The 20,392-nt window shown below is 42.9% G+C and overlaps 1 protein-coding gene across 1 annotated transcript in view; it reads left to right on the top strand.

Annotated features, from left to right (window-relative positions):
* The window catches only part of LOC311132524 (docking protein 1-like), a gene marked incomplete at its 3' end in the record, with an annotated part of 55,265 nt that extends 36,653 nt beyond the window's left edge, over positions 1–18,612 (top strand). The window contains exons 5-7 of the mRNA XM_084165797.1: positions 12,948–13,120; positions 14,364–14,799; positions 17,636–18,612. Of these exons, the coding sequence (XP_084021923.1) occupies positions 12,948–13,120; positions 14,364–14,799; positions 17,636–18,612 (1,586 nt within the window). The remainder of the gene's footprint in view (positions 1–12,947; positions 13,121–14,363; positions 14,800–17,635) is intronic.
* Positions 18,613–20,392: the final 1,780 nt, after the last annotated feature.

Raw genomic sequence — 20,392 nt, forward strand, 5'->3', positions numbered from 1 at the left:
ACTTTCAGTTCAAAATGCAGGTGTAAAATGCAGTTTATTTCTGTATCTTGCATTTAGAAAATCACAGTTTATGGCTGTAATGACAGCAGCGATTGTGTGCGCGTGTTTGCCCTGGGGGGGTCGCAGGTCAAAAAGTTGGAAAACCACTGAGCTAGCAAACAGATTGCTGATTTGCTGTACAGCTATAGGATCGGGTGCAGTGCAAATGTCAAATTGTGGGGAGATCTGGATTGCTGTAAAGTAATATGCAGCTCCACAAATTGTTTGGTGATCAAGAAAATGAACCGTTTACTTTGCAAGCTCACCTGTAATGGGGCATCAAGCAACAATTACTAGCATATATAGGCCTACTGGTCTTTTGGTAAGTCAAAATTGCTAGAAATGTATATATATTTTTTAAGCTTGCATTTGGAATTTGTTGTAACAATTAATTATTACATAATCAAAATGTGTTGTAGACAAAATAATGAAAAGGGCTGTCTGGTAGCATCAATAAATAGACAAAGATTTGTAGTTGAACAAGTCACTGCCTGTATGGATTATGTATATTTTTTTACTTCACTTGAAAAATCTCGATTTGACTTGCTCTTAGAATACACGACTTAGAATTGACTCGAGATCGACCCGTTCTACTTGGGACTTGACTTGAGACTTGCTTGTGACTCTAATAATAGTGACTTGGTCACTTTAATAAATGTTTACATACTGTTTTACCCACTTTACATGTATATACTGTATTCTAGTCATGGCTCATTCTATATAAATACTGCTGTACACACCTTTTCTATTCATATACAGTGCCTTCAGAAATATTCATACTCCTTGACTTATTCCACATTTCGTTGTGTTACTGCCTGAATTCAAAATATATATTTTGTTTCTTCTCACCCATCTACACACAATACCCCATAATGACAGTGATTGTATTGAAAATGAAATACAGAAATATCTAATTTACCTAAGTATTTATACTCCTGAGTCAATACATGTTAGAATCACCTTTGGCAGCGATTACAGCTGTGTGTCTTTCTGTCAAGTTGGTTGTTGATCATTGCTAGATTTAAGTCAAACTAACTTGGCTCAGCGTTCAGGAAAATTCATTGTCGTCTTGGTAAGCAACTCCAGTGTACAGTGCCTCCGGAAAGTATTCAGACCCCTTGACTATTTCCACATTTTGTTACGTTACAGCCTTATTCTAAAATTGATTAGTTTATTTTTTATTTTTTATGTATCTACACACAATAATGACAAAGCAAAAACAGGTTTTTAGAAATAACCATTTACATAAGTTTTCAGACCCTTTACAGCATCGAGTGTTCTTGGGTATGATGCTACAAGCTCAGCACACCTGTATTTGGGGAGTTTCTCCCATTCTTCTCTGCAGATGCTCTCAAGCGCTGTCAGGTTGGATGGGGAGCGTTGCTGCACAGCTATTTTCCGGTCTCTCCAGAGATGTTCGATCGGGTTCAAGTCCGGGCTCTGGCTGGGCCACTCAAGGACTTTCAGAGACTTGTCCCGAAGCCACTCCTGTGTTGTCTTGGATGTGTGCTTAGGGTCGTGAACCTTCGCCCCAGTCTGAGGTCCTGAGCACTCTGGAGCAGGGTTTCATCAAGGATCTCTCTGTACTTTGCTCCGTTCATCTTTCCCTCGATCCTGACTAGTCTCCAAGTCCCTGCCGCTGAACAACATCCCCACAGCATGATGCTGCCACCACCATGCTTCACCGTAGGGATGGTGCCAGGTTTCCTCCAGACGTGACGCTTGGCATTCAGGCCAAAGAGTTCAATCTTGGTTTAATCAGACCAGAGAATCTTGTTTCTCATGGTCTGAGAGGCTTTAGGTGACTTTTGGCAAACTCCAAGCGGGCTGTCATGTGCCTTTTACTTAAGTGTGGCTTCCATCTGGCTGCTCTACCATAACGTCCTGTTTGGTGGAGCGCAGCAGAGATGGTTGTCCTTCTGGAAGGTTCTCCCATCTCCACAGAGGAAGTCTAGAGCTCTGTCAGAGTGACCATCAACCCGATGGTCACTGACAGAGCTCTAGAGTTCCTCTGTGGAGATGGGAGAGCCTGTGCTTGGTCACCTCCCTGACCAAGAACCTTCTCCCCCAATTGCTCAGTTTGGCCAGGAGGCCAGCTCTAGGAAGAGTCTTGATGGTTTCAAACTTCTTCCATTTAAGAATGATGGAGGCCACTATGTTCTTGGGGACCTTCAATGCTGCAGAAATTTTTTCATACAATTCCCCAGATCTGTGCCTCGACACAATCCTGTTTCGGAGCTCTACGGACAATTCCTTTGACCTCATGGATTGGTTTTTGCTCTGACATGCACTGTCAACTGTGGGAGCATATATAGACAGGTGTGTGCCTTTCCAAATAATGTCCAATCAGTTGAATTTACCACAGGTGGACTCCAAACAAGTTGTAAAAACATCTCAAGGATGATCAATGGAAACATGATTCACCTGAGCTCAACTTCGAGTCTCATTGCAAAGGGTCTGAATACTTATATAAATAAGGTATTTCTGTTTAAAAAATTTTATAAATGTGCAAACATTTCTAACGACCTGTTTATGTTTTGTCATTATGGGGTATTGTGTGTACATTGCTGAGGACAATTTCGTATTTCATCCATTTTAGAATAAGGCTGTAACGTAACAAAATGTGGAAAATGTCAAGGGGTCTGAATACTTTCCGAATGCACTGTATATTTGGCCTTGTGTTTTAGGTTATTGTCTTGCTGAAAAGTGAAAGCAGACAACCAGGTTTTCCTCTAGGATTTTGCATGTGCTTAGCTCTATTCCGTTTCTTTTATCCTAAAAAACTCCCTAGTCCTTGCCGATGACAAGCAAAACCATAACATGATGCAGCCAACACCATGCTTGAAAATATGAAGAGTGGTACTCAATGATGTGTTGTGTTGGATTTGCCCCAAACATAACACTTCGTATTCAGGACATAAAGTTAATATGTTTGCCACATTTTTTGCAGTTTTACTTTAGTGCCTTATTGCAAACAGGATGCATGTTTTGGAATATTTATATTCTATACAGGCTTCCTTCTTTTCACTCTGTCATTTAGGTTAGTATTCCGGAGTAACTACAATGGTGTTGATCCATCTTCAGTTTTCAAGTATCACAGCAATTAAGCCCCTAGAGTCTATTGACGCAGCGGTGCGTCAATCTAAGTAACATAGTAAAAAAAGTCCCCATAAATTTTTTTTATGTATGTTTAAGCTTGAGATATGTTTTACATGGGCTGCGTCTCAATCCACTACATCCACGTATGATTGCCTTCCGCATCTGCAGTGGAAGGTGGCCGAGCAGCAGCAGTGTTTGTCAGAACATGAGACATCCCGAAAATCGGTCTTCTCACGAAAACGTCTGTATCGTCCAAATGGTTTGGCCTAACAATTATGACCACTCTATGGAAAGGGGGGACTCTCACGAACACGATGGTGTTCTCCGATTTGCTCTTTGACCCCCAGAAGTGTCACGGGACTCGTCTGAAGGTGACAGGTACCGGTTAAAAAAAGGAATGAAAGTATGGAGGTAGTTTTGTGCCTACCCCAAAAAGGGGGGTAAATATGTGTTAAAAAAACTACTATATTTCCTGAGCTTTCTTATATATATATATATATATATATATATATATATATATATATATATATATATATATATATATACATACAGTGGGGAGAACAAGTATTTGATACACTGCCGATTTTGCAGGTTTTCCTACTTACAAAGCGTGTAGAGGTCTGTAATTTTTATCATAGGTACACTTCAACTGTGAGAGACGGAATCTAAAACAAAAATCCAGAAAATCACATTGTATGATTTTTAAGTAATTAATTTGCATTTTATTGCATGACATAAGTATTTGATCACCTACCAACCAGTAAGAATTCTGGCTCTCACAGACCTGTTAGTTTTTCTTTAAGAAGCTCTCCTGTTCTCCACTCATTACCTGTATTAACTGCACCTGTTTGAACTCGTTACCTGTATAAAAGACACCTGTCCACACACTCAATCAAACAGACTCCAACCTCTTCACAATGGCCAAGACCAGAGAGCTGTGTAAGGACATCAGGGATAAAATTGTAGACCTGCACAAGGCTGGGATGGGCTACAGGACAATAGGCAAGCAGCTTGGTGAGAAGGCAACAACTGTTGGCGCAATTATTAGAAAATGGAAGAAGTTCAAGATGACGGTCAATCACCCTCGGTCTGGGGCTCCATGCAAGATCTCACCTCGTGGGGCATCTATGATCATGAGGAAGGTGAGGGATCAGCCCAGAACGACACGGCAGGACCTGGTCAATGACCTGAAGAGAGCTGGGACCACAGTCTCAAAGAAAACCATTAGTAACACACTACGCCGTCATGGATTAAAATCCTGCAGCGCACGCAAGGTCCCCCTGCTCAAGCCAGCGCATGTCCAGGCCCGTCTGAAGTTTGCCAATGACCATCTGGATGATCCAGAGGAGGAATGGGAGAAGGTCATGTGGTCTGATGAGACAAAAATAGAGCTTTTTGGTCTAAACTCCACTCGCCGTGTTTGGAGGAAGAAGAAGGATGAGTACAACCCCAAGAACACCATCCCAACCGTGAAGCATGGAGGTGGAAACATCATTCTTTGGGGATGCTTTTCTGCAAAGGGGACAGGACGACTGCACCGTATTGAGGGGAGGATGGATGGGGCCATGTATCGCGAGATTTTGGCCAACAACCTCCTTCCCTCAGTAAGAGCATTGAAGATAGGTCGTGGCTGGGTCTTCCAGCATGACAAAGACCCAAAACACACAGCCAGGGCAACTAAGGAGTGGCTCCGTATGAAGCATCTCAAGGTCCTGGAGTGGCCTAGCCAGTCTCCAGACCTGAACCCAATAGAAAATCTTTGGAGGGAGCTGAAAGTCCGTATTGCCCAGCGACAGCCCCGAAACCTGAAGGATCTGGGAAGGTCTGTATGGAGGAGTGGGCCAAAATCCCTGCTGCGGTGTGTGCAAACCTGGTCAAGACCTACAGGAAACGTATGATCTCTGTAATTGCAAACAAAGGTTTTTGTACCAAATATTAAGTTCTGCTTTTCTGATGTATCAAATACTTATGTCATGCAATAAAATGCAAATTAATTACTTAAAAATCATACAATGTGATTTTCTGGATTTTTGTTTTAGATTCCGTCTCTCACAGTTGAAGTGTAGCTATGATAAAAATGACAGACCTCTACATGCTTTGTAAGTAGGAAAACCTGCAAAATCGGCAGTGTATCAAATACTTGTTCTCCCCACTGTATGTATATATGTATGTGGACACCCCTTCAAATTAGGGGATTCGGCTATTTCTACCACACCCGTTGCTGACAGGTGTATTAAAAAGAGCACACAGCCATGCAATCTCCATAGACAAACATTGGCAGTGGAATGGCCTTACTGAAAAGCTCAGTGACTTTTCAACATGGCACCGTCATTCAGTAGGATGCCACCTTTCCAGTAAGATAATTCGTCAAATTTCTGCCCTGCTAGAGCTGTAAGTTATGTTATTGTGAAGTGGAAACGTGTAGGAGCAACAATGGCTCAGCCGCAAAGTGGTAGGCCACACAGGTTCACAGAACGTGACCACCGAGTGCTGAGGTGCGTTGCGCGTTAAAATCATCTGTCCTCAGTTGCAACACTCACTACCGAGTTCCAAACGGCCTCGGGAAGCAACGTCAGCACAAGAACTGTTCGTTGGGAGCCTCATGAAATGGGTTTCCATGGCTTAGCAGCCGCACACAAGCCTAAGATCATCATGCGCGATGCCAAGCGTCGGCCGGAGTGGTGTAAAGCTCGCAGCCAATGGACTCTGGAGCAGTGGAAATGCGTTCTCTGAAGTAATGAATCATCAACCATCTGGCAGTCCGATCAACGAATCTGCATTTGGCGGATGCCAGGTGAACGCTACCTGCCCGAATGCATAGTGCCAACTGTAAAGTTTGGTGGAGGAGGAATAATGGTCTGGGGATGTTTTTCATGATTCGGGCTAGGCCCCTTAGTTCCAGTGAAGGGAAATCTTAACGCTACAGCATACAATTACATTCTAGACGATTCTGTGCTTCCAACTTTGTGGCAACAGTTTGGGGAAGGCCCTTTCCTGTTTCAGCATGACAATGCCCCCGTGCACAAAGCGAGGTCCATACAGAAATGGTTTGTCAAGATGTGGAAGAAATTGACTGGCCTGCACAGAGCCCTGACCTCAACCCCATCTAACACCTTTGGGATGAATTGGAACGCCGACTGCGAGCCAGGCCTAATCGCCCAACATCAGTTCCCGGTCTCACTATTGCACTTGTGACTGAATGGAAGCAAGTCCCCGCAGCAACATCCAGTGGAAAGCCTTCCCAGAAGAGTGGAGGCTGTTATAGCAGCAAAGGGTGGACCAACTCCATATTAATGCCCATGATTTTGGAATGAGATGTTCGACGAGCAGGTGTCCACATACACTACATGACCAAAAATAGCTCCTAGATATCGGACAGACACTTCAAAACCTTATTCCTTATGATTTATTTTTGGACTGTCTTTTTTTTACATTTATGAATGCGTTGTTTGTTGCGTTTCTATGTGCTATAATAGTAAAGGCCAAATTCAATATTTTATCAAAGAAATGCAATATGTTTTATTTTTTCTAAATCAAATAGCTAAATTATCCATAGTATGGCCATTTTAAAGGCCATGTTTCACTTAAAAAAATAAATAAAAAATTATGAGTAGTGCATATACACTACCGGTCAAAAGTTTTAGAACACCTACTCATTCAAGGGTTTTTCTTGATTTTTACTATTTTCTACATTGTAGAATAATAGTGAAGACATCAAAACTATGAAATAACACATATGGAATCATGTAGTAACCAGAAAAGTGTTCAACAAATCAAAATGCATCAGATGACCTGGCCTCCACAATCCCCCGACCTCAACCAAATTGAGATGGTTTGGGATGAGTCGTACCGCAGAGTGAAGGAAAAGCAGCCAACAATTGCTCCTTCAAGACTGTTGGAAAAGCATTCCAGGTGACGCTGGTTGAGAGAATGCCAAGAGTGTGCAAAGCTGTCATCAAGGCAACGGCAATTTGAAGAATCTCAAATATAAAATAAATTTTGATTTGTTTAACACTTTTTTGGTTACTACATGATTTCATGTGTTATTTCATAGTTGTGATGTCTTCACTGTTATTCTACAATGTAGAAAATAGTAAAAATATAGAAAAACCCTTGAATGAGTAGGTGTTCTAAAACTTTTGACCGGTAGTGTATGTATGATTTTTCTTTTCAATCCGACATTGTAAATTGGAGATATAATCGATTATATACTTCTGAGCTGCACGCGCACCTTACAAATATTAAATAGAATGTTGTCCAGGCTTGACGTAGATTCAGGTGAATACTTTTGGATCGCTGAGCCATTGACTGTCTGGCTGCACCAGATGGCAGTGTGCGAGTGGATTTCTTTTGACAATGAAGCACTGGACTACAGCCATGTCATTTTGAACCTAGAAGACCTATAGACGGGAGTAGGCAAGAAGGAGTGGCCGAGGTTGGCTAAAGTAATGTCTAGTTGGTCAGAAGAATATGGTAAGTTACAGAGTGAGTGTCTTTGATAACTGCCCAGTTGGTGTAAACACTGTGTTATACACTTAGCTAGCTAGATAAACCAGACAAATACACTTTGAGCTTATGATTTAAAAGGTCTAAAGTAAATGCAAGTCTCATGTCTGGAGTGAATACATTTTTATTAATGTATATCATACTGGTGTCTCAACTAAAATATATCCCAGACAAGATTAAAGAATGGGACAAAGTGAATATAAGTCAGTGCTTGCGTCTGTAGCAGTTTGTATGAATTTGAGTGGTTACATACAATACATGTTTACAGAATGGCTGCGAGACAGAGACTGTTGCTGTACTCCCAGGAAAGACCCCCAGAATTCTGTCAGGAAGCTTTAAGAAATGTGTGTCACCATCCAAGCCCATATCACAGCACGCAGTGGCCTGATAGGGAGATGACAATAAATGCATTATGTACCTTTCATCACCAAAGCCATGTTCACTGCACATGTTGCCGAACACTTCAAACCTTTTGTTAGGGTCATTGATATTGAAATTCACATACAAATATTCAGTTAATTAGCATATACTGTTATACCTCTAGGGTCCTGTGGTGAAAGACTGCTGTGCAAGGTATTGGGCAAAAGCTTTCTTCCCGGGCCCGTATTCACAAAGTGTCTTCAGTGTAGGAATAATGATCTAGGACCAGCTACCCCTTGTAAATGTAATCATTCATTGTGATCCTAAAATCAGTACTCCTACTCTGCGATGCTTTGTGAATACGGGCCCTGGTCTGTCTGCATTCTGCTTTCTAATGATCTAATGCCCTCTTCATCTGAAATGCAACAACACCAAAAACATGAATAAGAATTAGCCTAGTCAGTTATACCACAACAACAGCCTATTTGCAGTGAAATGAAGGAGGGGCATTTTTCTTGCCAACTTTTTCAATCACCAGTGCATCAATAAACAAACAGGGGAACGAAGTAGTTGGACAGAAAGTGTTCAGGATAGTCAGTATTATAGCTAGAAATAATATAGTTATTTTCTAGAAACCTAGCTACAGTACACTTGGCTAGCTAAGGTGGTGAACTCAGACTGATGGTGGGGAGTTAGCTAACGTTACCTAACTTTTCCCCAGCAGTTTCAATCTAGCTAGCTAGTGGCATTTTTTTAATCAACTTTATAAAAGCATATGGATACCATAGCAAATATAGCTATTCGTTTTCCCCTCACATCTAAAGCTACCTGATACAGCTTTCCAGTTGCAAGCCAGCTAGCAATGCCAAGTTCATGCCTTTTACCAACAAAAATCATGTACGCGTATAAAAGAGACAATTACCATTTTAGTGTTATTCTAGGACTTCAGGCCCGAGGAGTAATAGCTACTTGTTTGTAGAACCGCTATCTTCACCAGATGTTGTCCCCAGTCAGCTCCAGAGTCTTCACCTGAACGAACGTCACAGGCTTCGTCATGCACTTGAGGGGTGCGTTGCTTACTAGCACATCCACAAGGGGTGTTTTGCCATCTACAAGGGGTGTATATCCTATTTATATTGGAAAATGTAACATGCAACAATTCCATATGTCAGTTCAGAACTCCCCACACCCCCCACATTTTTTAGGTCACCATTGTCCTCATGGTGAAATCCCTGAGCGGTTTCCTTCCTCTCCGGCAAATGAGTTAGGACGGAACACCTGTATCTTTGTAGTGACTGTGTGTATTGATACACCATCCAAAGTGTAATTAATAACTTCACCATGCTCAAATGGATATTCAATGTCTACCAATAGGTGCCCTTCTTTGCGAGGCATTGGAAAACCTCCCTGGTCTTTTTGGTTGAATCTGTGATTGAAATTCACTGCTCGACTAAGGGACTTTACAGATAATTGTATGTGTGGGTTACAGAGATGAGGTAGTCATTAAAAAAATTATGTTCAACTCTAATATTGCACTTATGTGACTTAAGCAATTTTTTTCTCCTGAACTTATTTAGGCTTGAATAATAGGGGAATACTAACTTACTTAGGGGTTGAATACTTATTGACTCGAGGCATTTTAAATAATTTGTAAAAATGTCCAAAAACATAATTCCATTTTGATATTATGGGGTATTGTGTGTAGGCCAGTGACACTAAATCTGAATGTAATCAATTTTAAAATTCAGGCTGTAACACAAAAAGTCAAGGGGGTTGAATACTTTCTCAAGGCACCGTACTGTCCATACATACCATATACAGTGCATTCGGAAAGTATTCAGACCCCTTTACTTTTTCCACATTTTGTTACGTTACAGCCTTATTCTAAAATTGATTAAATTGTTTTTCCCCCCTCAATCTACACACAGTACCTCATAAAAACAAAGCGAAAACAGGTTTTTAGAAATTTTTGCAAATGTATTAAAAATAAAGAACAGAAATACCTAGACTCGAAATTGAGCTCAGGTGCATCCTGTTTCCATTGATCATCATTGAGATGTTTCTACAACTTGATTGGAGTCCACCTGTGGTAAATTCAATTGATTGGACATGATTTGGAAAGGCACAACAACACAGTGTACTCCATCATTCTTAAATGGAAGAAGTTTGGAACCATCAAGACTCTTCCTAGAGCTGGCCGCCTGGCCAAACTGAGCAATAGGGGAAGAAGGGTCTTGGTCAGAGACAGAGCTCCAGAGTTCCTCTGTGGAGATGGGAGAACCTTCCAGAAGGACAATCATTTCTGCTACACTCCACCAATCAGGCCTTTATGGTAGAGTGGCCAGACGGAAGCCACTCCTCAATAAAAGGCTCATGACAGCCCGCTTGGAGTTTGCCTAAAGGCACCTAAAAGACTCAGACCATGAGAAACAAGATTCTCTGGTCTGATGAAACCAAGATTGAACTCTTTGGCCTGAATGCCAAGCGTCATGTCTGGAGGAAACCTGGCACCATCCTTACGGTGAAGCATGGTGTTGCAGCATGATGTGGGGATGTTTTTCAGTGGTGGGGACTGGGTGACTAGTCAGGATCGAGGGAAAGATGAACGGAGCAAAGTATAGAGAGATCCTTGATGAAAACCTGATCCAGAGCGCTCAGGACCTCAGACTGGGGCGAAGGTTCACCTTCCAACAGGACAAAAACCCTAAGCCCTCAGCCAAGACAACGCAGGAGTGGCTTCGGGACAAGTCTCAATGTCCTTGAGTTGCCCAGCCAGAGCCCGGGCTTGAACCCGATCGAACATCTCTGGAGAGACCTGAAAACAGCTGTGCAGTGACGCTCCGCATCCATCCTGACAGAGCTTGAGAGGATCTGCAGAGAAGAATGCGGGAAACTCCCCCAATACAGGTGTGCCAAGCTTGTAGCGTCATACCCAAGAAGACTCGAGGCTGTAATCGCTGCCAAAGGTGCTTCAACAAAGTACTGAGTAAAGGGACTGAATACTTATGTAAATGTGATATTTCAGTTTTTTTATAAATTTGCAAAAATGCTAAAAACCTGTTTTTGCTTTGTCATTATGGGCTATTATGTGTAGATTGATGAAACAATTTAATCCATTTTTTTTATCAGGCTGTAACGTAACAAAACGTGGAAAAAGTCAAGGGGTCTGAATACTTTCTGAATGCACTGTTTGTGAGTGTGTGTGTGTATATATATATATATATATATATATATATATATATATATATATATAGTTATATACACTACCAGTCAAAAGTTTGGACACCTACTCATTCCAGGGTTTTTCTTTATTTTTACAATTTGTTACATTGTAGAATAATAGTGAAGACATCAAAACTATGAAATAACACATATTGAATCGTGTAGTAACCAAAAAAGTGTTAAACAAATCAAAATATATTTTATATTTGAGATTCTTCAAATAGCCACCCTTTGCCTTGTTGACAGCTCTGCTCACTCTTGGCATTCTCTCAACCAGCTTCACCTGGAATGCTTTTCCAACAGTCTTGAAGGAGTTCCCACGTATGCTGAGCACCTGTTGTCTGCTTTTCCTTCACTATGTTGTCCAACTCATCCCAAACCATCTCAATTGGGTTGAGGTCGGGGGATTGTGGAGGCCAGGTCATATGATACAGCACTCCATTGCTCTCCTTCTTGGTAAAATAGCCCTTACACAGCCTGGAGGTGTGTTGGGTCATTGTCCTGTTGAAAAACAAATGATAGTCCCACTAAGCCCAAACCAGATGGGATGGCGTATCGCTGTAGAATGCTGTGGTAGCCATGCTTTTTAAGTGTGCCTTGAATTCTAAATAAATCACAGACAGTGTCACCAGCAAAGCACCCCTACACCATAACACCTCCTCCTCCTAGCTTTACGGTGGGAAATACACATGCGGAGGTCATCTGTTCACCGACACCGCGTCTCACAAAGACATGGCGGTTGGAACCAAAAATCTCAATTTTGGACTCCAGACCAAAGGACAAATTTCCATCGGTCTAATGTCCATTGCTCGTGTTTCTTGGCCCAAGCAGGTCTCTTCTTCTTACTGGTGTCCTTTAGTAGTGGTTTCTTTGCAGCAATTCGACAATGAAGGCCTGATTCACACAGTCCCCTCTGAACAGTCGATGTTGAGATGTGTCTGTTACTTTAACTCTGTTAAGCATTTATTTGGGCTGCAATTTCTGGGGCTGGTAACTCTAATAAACGTATCCTCTGCAGCAGAGGTAACTCTGGGTCTTCCATTCGTAAGGCGGTCCTCATGGAAAATGTTCCTTATTGACTGACTGAATGATGGACTGTCTTTTCTCTTCGCTTATTTGAGCTGTTCTTGCCATAATATGGACTTGGTCTTTTACCAAATAGGGCTGTCTTCTGTATACCCCCCCCCCCCACACACACACACACAACCACACACACCTTGTCACAACACAGCTGATTGGCTCAAACACGTTAAAAAAGGAAAGAAATTCCACAAATTAACTTTTAACAAGGCACACCTGTTAATTGAAATGCATTCCAGGTGACTAACTCATGAAGCTGGAGAATGCCAAGAGTGTGCAAAGCTGTCATCAAGGCAAAGGGTGGCTATTTGAAGAATCTCAAATATAAAATATATTTGGATTGGTTTAACACTTTTTTGGTTACTACATGCTGTGTTATTTCATACTTTTGATGTCTTCCACTATCTACAATGTAGAAAATAGTAAAAATAAAGAAAAACCCTTGAATGAGTAGGTATGTCCAAACTTTTGACTGGTACTGTATATATTCCAGACACTGTTGGCACTAGAAACACAAGCATTTTGCTGCACAGGCGAAAATCAGCAAATCTGTGTATTCAACCAATAAACTTTGATTTGATTTTGTTAGCATTCTGGTTTTGTCCCTTACGTCCATCTCACCTCTCCTCATCCCTCTACAGGAAATGAGTTTTGGGTGAGTGTGCAGAGGACCGAGGCCTCAGAGCGTTGTGGTCTGTTGGGAACCTACTGGCTGAAGGCTGACAATGACAGTCTCATACTGAAGGAGTCCAAGACGAAGAGTATTCTACTGGTGTGGCCCTACAAACTACTGAGGCGATATGGACGAGATAGGGTGGGTACTTTATATACATGCACACATTCTGTAAAGAGACACACACACACACACACATACGTGCATGGATGCAGGCATGAACACACACACATTCATTTTACACCTACAGCTAGGAAGTGACATTTGTACATTAAGGTTTATAAGACCCTGCAGAGTTTCTCATGCAGGTCTCACTCTCACTGTCTCTGAGAGACACACACTTTCACTCACACGCGCACACACACTCATTCCTTTCACACTTACAGCTAGGAAGTGACATTTGTACATTGATGTTTACAAGACCCTTCATCTGCAGAGTTGCTCACGCAGGTCTCACTCCCACGGTCTCTGAGAGATGCGCACGCTTTCACTCATACACACACGCTCTTACATATGTCACACATACATTCTTAGCTTATGCTAAGACATAGGCCTCTGTGTACAAATGTCACTTCCTAGCTGTAAGTGTGAAAGGAATGAGTGTTTGTGTGTGTGTGGTCACCCTAAACACGTCAGAGATAGAATGAGGTGCTAAACGTCTCGCGCTACGATGGGCCTCATATATACATATAGATACACCCAACGCTACCTGTGGTTATTACTACGTAACCTTGACTATGACCTGCTTTCTGTATAGTCAGTGGCTTTAGAGATGGTGAGGTGTTGACATTTTAAGGAGCTGGGGTCATGTTGTTGGGATGACTCAGGCTGACAGTTCGGTAAAAGTGCTTATATTGTTTAATGTCTTGTCTAATTAATCATATCACAGACAATAACTCTGACTCATTATACATTATCTTCAGAATAAGAGTCAGAATAAAACTATGGCTTGTGTCTTCCTCCTCTCCAGGTGATTGTATATGACATCTAGAATGTACTGTAATACTGTATAACGGGTTTCAAACTTATTTGGCCCCGGGGGCCGCATTTGGTCTTCAAAGAGGTCCGGAGGGCCGCACTGAAAATGTCTTATATTTCCTTGCCACCAAAATGTCCGAAGAAATGGTCCTCTATCCATAATTTTTGGTAATTTCGATGCTCTCCAACCTTCTAGTGATTAGTAGCGAGCTGGACAGTCAATAAACTGTATGAATACAGGTCCATTATCATTTATACACAGTTTCGATTTGGTTTTAGTCATTTTTAAGTATTTTTTTTTGTATTTTGTTATTTTATTTTCTTACTCAAACCAACCGCAGGCCAGATTGGACCCCCTCACACATATGGCCTGCATATAACATTGTTGTTTGTTGTTTTCTTCCAGGTGATGTTTTCGTTTGAGGCAGGGCGGCGGTGTGAGTCTGGTCCAGGGAACTTCACCTTCGAGACCAAGCAGGGTAACGAGATCTTCCTGATCGCCGAGCAGGCCATCCAATCACAGAAGGCTTTGGCCGAGGAGCGCTACCCAATGAGCAGCCTCGAATCAGAACCTGGCCCCACCCTCATGCAGCTACGCAACGCCATGGCATCGGGCGGCGGTGGCTTGGTAGTCGAAGGCAACAGCAGTAACCGGGATCCAGATGGGGATTCCAGTTCCGGAGGGAGTATGCCCGGATCGGCCGATGGAGTGTTCGGGAGGAGGGAGGGTGATGGAGGGAAGAGCCAGGGTCAGAACTATAAAGGGAGGAGTTTACCAGAGCCACCACCGTTGGTGATAGGGGTGGGGGGGATGTCCCCGCGCTTGCTCATGTCTAGAGAAGGTTAGTGTCATGATGTTTAGTGTACTTTTATATTCTTGCTAATTTTAATGTGACTTTGGGTGTTTTGAAAAGCGCTTAAAATTAAATGTATTATTATAAGGAGGTAATTATGATCTGATTATATTATTTGGACTGCTGATCGGTCTTTTTCGTGACTACAGTGAGGGAAAAAAGTATTTGATCCCCTGCTGATTTTGTACGTTTGCCCACTGACAAAGACATGATCCGTCTATAATTTTAATGGTAGGTTTATTTGAACAGTGAGAGACAGAATAACAACAAAAAAATCCAGAAAAACGCATGTCAAAAATGTTATAAATTGATTTGCATTTTAATGAGGGAAATAAGTATTCTGCAAAACATGACTTAGTACTTGGTGGCAAAACCCTTGTTGGCAATCACAGAGGTCAGACGTTTCTTGTAGTTGGCCACCAGGTTTGCACACATCTCAGGAGGGATTTTGTTCCACTCCTCTTTGCAGATCTTCTCCAAGTCATTATGGTTTCGAGGCTGACGTTTGGCAACTCGACCCTTCAGCTCCCTCCACAGATTTTCTATGGGATTAAGGTCTGGAGACTGGCTAGGCCACTCCAGGACCTTAATGTGCTTCTTCTTGAGCTACTCCTTTGTTGCCTTGGCCGTGTATTTTGGGTCATTGTCATGCTGGAATACCCATCCACAACCCATTTTCAATGCCCTGGCTGAGGGAAGGAGGTTCTCACCCAAGATTTGACGGTACATGGCCCCGTCCATCGTCCCTTTGATGCGGTGAAGTTGTCCTGTCCCCTTAGCAGAAAAACACCCCCAAAGCACAATGTTTCCACCTCCATGTTTGACGGTGGGGATGGTGTTCTTAGGGTCATAGGCAGCATTCCTCCTCCTCCAAACACGGCTAGTTGAGTTGATGCCAAAGAGCTCGATTTTGGTCTCATCTGACCACAACACTTTCACCCAGTTCTCCTCTGAATCATTCAGATGTTCATTGGCAAACTTCAGACGGCCCTATAAATGTGCTTTCTTGAGCAGGGGGACCTTGCGGGCGCTGCAGGATTTCAGTCCTTCACGGCGTAGTGTGTTACCAATTGTTTTCTAGGTGACTATGGTCCCAGCTGCCTTGAGATCATTGACAAGGTCCTCCCGTGTAGTTCTGGGCTGATTCCTCACTGTTCTCATGATCATTGCAACTACACGAGGTGAGATCTTGCATGGAGCCCCAGTCCGAGGGAGATTGACAGTTATTTTGTGTTTCTTCCATTTGCGAATAATCGCACCAACTGTTGTCACCTTCTCACCAAGCTGCTTGGTGATGGTCTTGTGTAGGTCTACAATCTTGTCCCTGACATCCTTGGAGAGCTCTTTGGTCTTGGCCATGGTGGAGAGTTTGGAATCTGATTGATTGATTGCTTCTGTGGACAGGTGTCTTTTATACAGGTAACAAGCTGAGATTAGGAGCACTCCCTTTAAGAGTGTGCTCCTAATCTCAGCTCGTTACCTGTATAAAAGACACCTGGGAGCCAGAAATCTTTCTGATTGAGAGGGGTCAAATACTTATTTCCCTCATTAAAATGCAAATCAATTTATAACATTTTTGACATGCGTTTTTCTGGATTTTTTGTTGTTATTCTGTCTCTCACTGTTCAAATAAACCTACCATTAAAATTATAGACTGATCATTTCTTTGTCAGTGGGCAAACGTACAAAATCAGCAGGGGATCAAATACTTTTTTCCCTCACTGTATGTATACTGAACAAAAATGTACGCAACATGCAACAATTTCAAATACTTTACTGAGTTACAGTTCATATAAGGCAATCAGTCAATTGAAATAAATAAATGAGGCCCTAATCTGTGGATTTCACATGACTGGGAATACAGATATGCATCTGTTGGTCACAGATACCTTTAAAAAAAAAAAATTGGGGCCACCATTTGTCTCAAGCAGCGCGACACATCTCCTTCGCATAGAGTTGATCAGGCTGTTGATTGTGGCCTGTGGAATGTTGTCCCACTCCTCTTCAATGGCTGTGTGAAGTTGCTGGATATTGGCGGGAACTGAAACACGCTGTCGTACACGTCGATCCAGAGCATCCCACACATGCTCAATGGGTGACATTGGTGAGTATGCAGGCCATGGAAGAACTGGGACATTTTCAGCTTCCAGCAGTTGTGTACAGATTCTTGCGGTATGGGGCCGTGCATTATCATGCTGAAACATGAGGTCAGGGCGGCGGATGAATGGCACGACAATGGGCCTCAGGATCTCGTCACAGTATCTCTCTGCATTCAAATTGCCATCGATAATGCAATTGTGTTTGTTGTCCGTAGCTTATGCCTGCCCATACCATAACCCCCAAATTCTCTAAAACGACATTAACATTACATTCTCTGTCAACATCTCAGGTGGACATTCTTGCAGTCAGCATGCCAATTGCACGCTCCCTTAAAACTTGAGACATCTGTGGCATTGTTTTGTGTGACAAAACTGCCCATTTTAGAGTGGCCTTTTATTTTCCCCAGCACAAGGTGCAGTTGTGTAATGATCATGCTGTTTAATCAGCTTCTTGATATGTCACACCTGTCATGAGGATGGATTATCTTGGCAAAGCATAAATGCTCACTAACAGGGATGTAAACAAATTTGTGCAACAAATTTGAGAGAAATACACTTTGTGCGTATGGAAAATTTCTGGGATCTTTTATTTCAGCTCATGAAGCATGGGACCAACAATTTACATGTTGTGTTTATATTTTTTTTCAGTGTACATGATGAACAAAAATCAATTTCCCCTCAGGGATTAATAAAGTATTTATTCTCTTTTTTTATCTTATGTAAAGGAGGAGTAGGAGCGCCCCAGTCTCAAGAAGAACAGGGGAGTGTGTACTCCGAACCAGCTGACTCCGTTCGCCTCCCCCTTCTCTCTACCGGTGACTTTCTCTACTCTGACCCTGTGGATGCTATCAAGACACAGACCCCTAACCCCCTAAACCTCACCCCCATCCCCACCCCCCGACTCCGTCCCCTTTGCGGCGAGGGAGGGGTTACTGGAGTCGGGGGTCGTAACCATAGCAACAACCAGCCCGAACCTCTCTACTCAGACCTTTATGATCGGGTCAGTATGGATTTGATACAGAGGACAGGTGCTTTGGGGTTGGAGGGAGGTGGAGGAGGAGGGGGCAACATGCGCTCGCTAAGGGGGCAGGCGGAAGCTTCATCGTCACATACCAACAGCGAGCACATCTATGATGAACCAGAGGGGAGAGCAGGTGGTGGAGCAATTTCGGGAATAGGAAAGGGAGCTGGGGGGGCGACGACCCTTTCCGTCTGGAGGAACATGGGGGGCGACGACCCTCCTCCTCAGCCCCACGAGGGGCTCTACATCAAGGCTACGGACAGCTACGCAGTCCCCTCCTACGGAAAACAACCACAACCACAGCCTCCACCCATCATCAGAGCACCAGCCGGTGCCAAGTGGCCCCCCAAGCCAGTCACGGCCCCCAAGCTCAACAAGGCTGCTCTTCCTCGCAAGGAACCTGTGCCTCTGCCCCTGGGGAAGGCTGGGCCTGGAGGTCCTACTAACCTTAACAATATTAACAGTAGCGGAGGTTTTGGGATTGGGGGAGGATTTGGGGGAGGAGGAGGGGGATACATGGCTGGGGGTGTAGGTGGGGGAGGAGGGGGAGGCAGCGGTGGACGGAGGAAATGGGAACTCTACAGTAAAGTGTCTCGACATAAGACTCCATCCAATCCCTTGTACCCCCACAGCGGCCTGCAATCACCTGATATCATCTATGACAACCTGGGAGACATTTAAGAAAAGACCCTGAACAAACATAGTGTGACGTTGCCCATAGATGCTGATCTGGGGTCAGTTTTGCATTTTCCTAACTAATGGTTAATGTTAAGATTGGGAGAGGGGAAGCTGATCCTAGATCTGTACCTAGGGGAAAATTAACCCAAGAGAAACAAAGATGGCTGGAGGAAGGTCACCATGTTCTTATTATGTAGGCAACAAATGGAAGAAAACATACTGAAACAGGGAGGACAACCAGGAAACTCAATTTTGAATATGACCCAGGGGTTTCAAAAGGATGGTGGCTTGATCTTCCAAGCCCAATGAAGGACCATCACGTTCTGGGAGGAAGGCCTGGAATCAGGGGGGACTCACATGTCAATGATGGTGGCTTGAGCTCAATCTTCTCCTGTTGCATCTTGGGACATGTAGTTCAGGGCAGAGAGACCACCACTGACAAAGCTATCCAACAGGACATGGAATATGTGTGTCCGTGGAATGTTTGTTCAAACACAAAAGTTAGCCAACAGAAACCTCAGTGTGGTTGACCATAGAGACTCAGTGTGCATCCCAAATGGCACCCTATTCCCTAGTCCAATACTTTTGAGCAGAGCCCTATGGCCTGTAGTCAAAAGGAGTGCACTATAAAGAGAATAGGGTGCCATTTGGGATGCACTCAGAAGTGTGATAATTGCTGAAAGACTTGTGTGGCTTGCAGTAAGTTGAGCGTATTGCATCTCAGTGGGAGATGTGTGTGTGGCTGTGTCCATGTTGACTATGCTAGAATTACTAGAACATGTTTTTGCACTGCTTTGTAAATTGATCTCTGATATAATGCTCATCGCGCATAATCTGTAGCCTTCAAACAGACCATCATGTCTAAACTATGGAAAGACTCAACTGTTTGGGATAGAGGACTTGTGGAATAAAGACCTCCATGCACACAGAATGGGATTGTTTGTCTGTTTCCCAAATGGCACCCTATTCCCTATATAGGTCACTACTTTTGTGGTCCTCTGTAGCTCAGCTGGTAGAGCACGGCGCTTGTAACACCAAGGTAGTGGGTTCGATCCCCGGGACCACCCATACACAAAAATGTATGCACGCATGACTGTAAGTCCCTTTGGATAAAAGCGTCTGCTAAATGGCATATTATTATTATTATTACTTTTGACTAGAGTCCTATGGGCCCTGTTCAAAAGTAGTGCACTACATACTGTAGGGAATAGGGTGCCATTTGGGATGTACGCTTTGTTAGTTATTGTACAGATCTCCAGTTACTAAACATCAAACTAATGTCATGGTATTTAATGTAAGTGTGTGTTTTTTGTTGGTGTCAAAAGCAGCTGCGCTGTGTTGTAAATATGATAATGATATTAATACAAATTTGAAAAATAACTATAGTTAATGTTTTCAATTTAAAGCTGAATCTTTTCCATGGAGTCCAACTTCTGTATAACCAATTGAAAAGCAGTTGGTTGCTGAATTGAAAGTCACCTTTTACTGGTCAGAAGAAAAACAAACAACAAAATCTGTGTGTGTGGACCATCCCTATACAATAGACAGATAGGGGACTCTCAACGGGACTATATTTCACTTAATTCACAGAGCTGAACTTCGAATGGGACCACAGTGGTTTTTGTAACAAGTTGAACCAGAGTTTAATGAGAAAGACAGAAGTTAGTCTTGTGAATTGTTTTCATGTCTGTTCCCTCGTTTCAAAACTACAGGTTAAACAGTGTGTAATGGCTTCAGTTCCTAAGGTTCTAACCACTTCCTTAGATGTCTTTACAGGCACAGT

This window comes from Coregonus lavaretus, assembly GCF_964263955.1.
Source record: "Coregonus lavaretus genome assembly, chromosome: 7".
In the NCBI taxonomy this organism is placed as follows: domain Eukaryota; kingdom Metazoa; phylum Chordata; class Actinopteri; order Salmoniformes; family Salmonidae; genus Coregonus; species Coregonus lavaretus.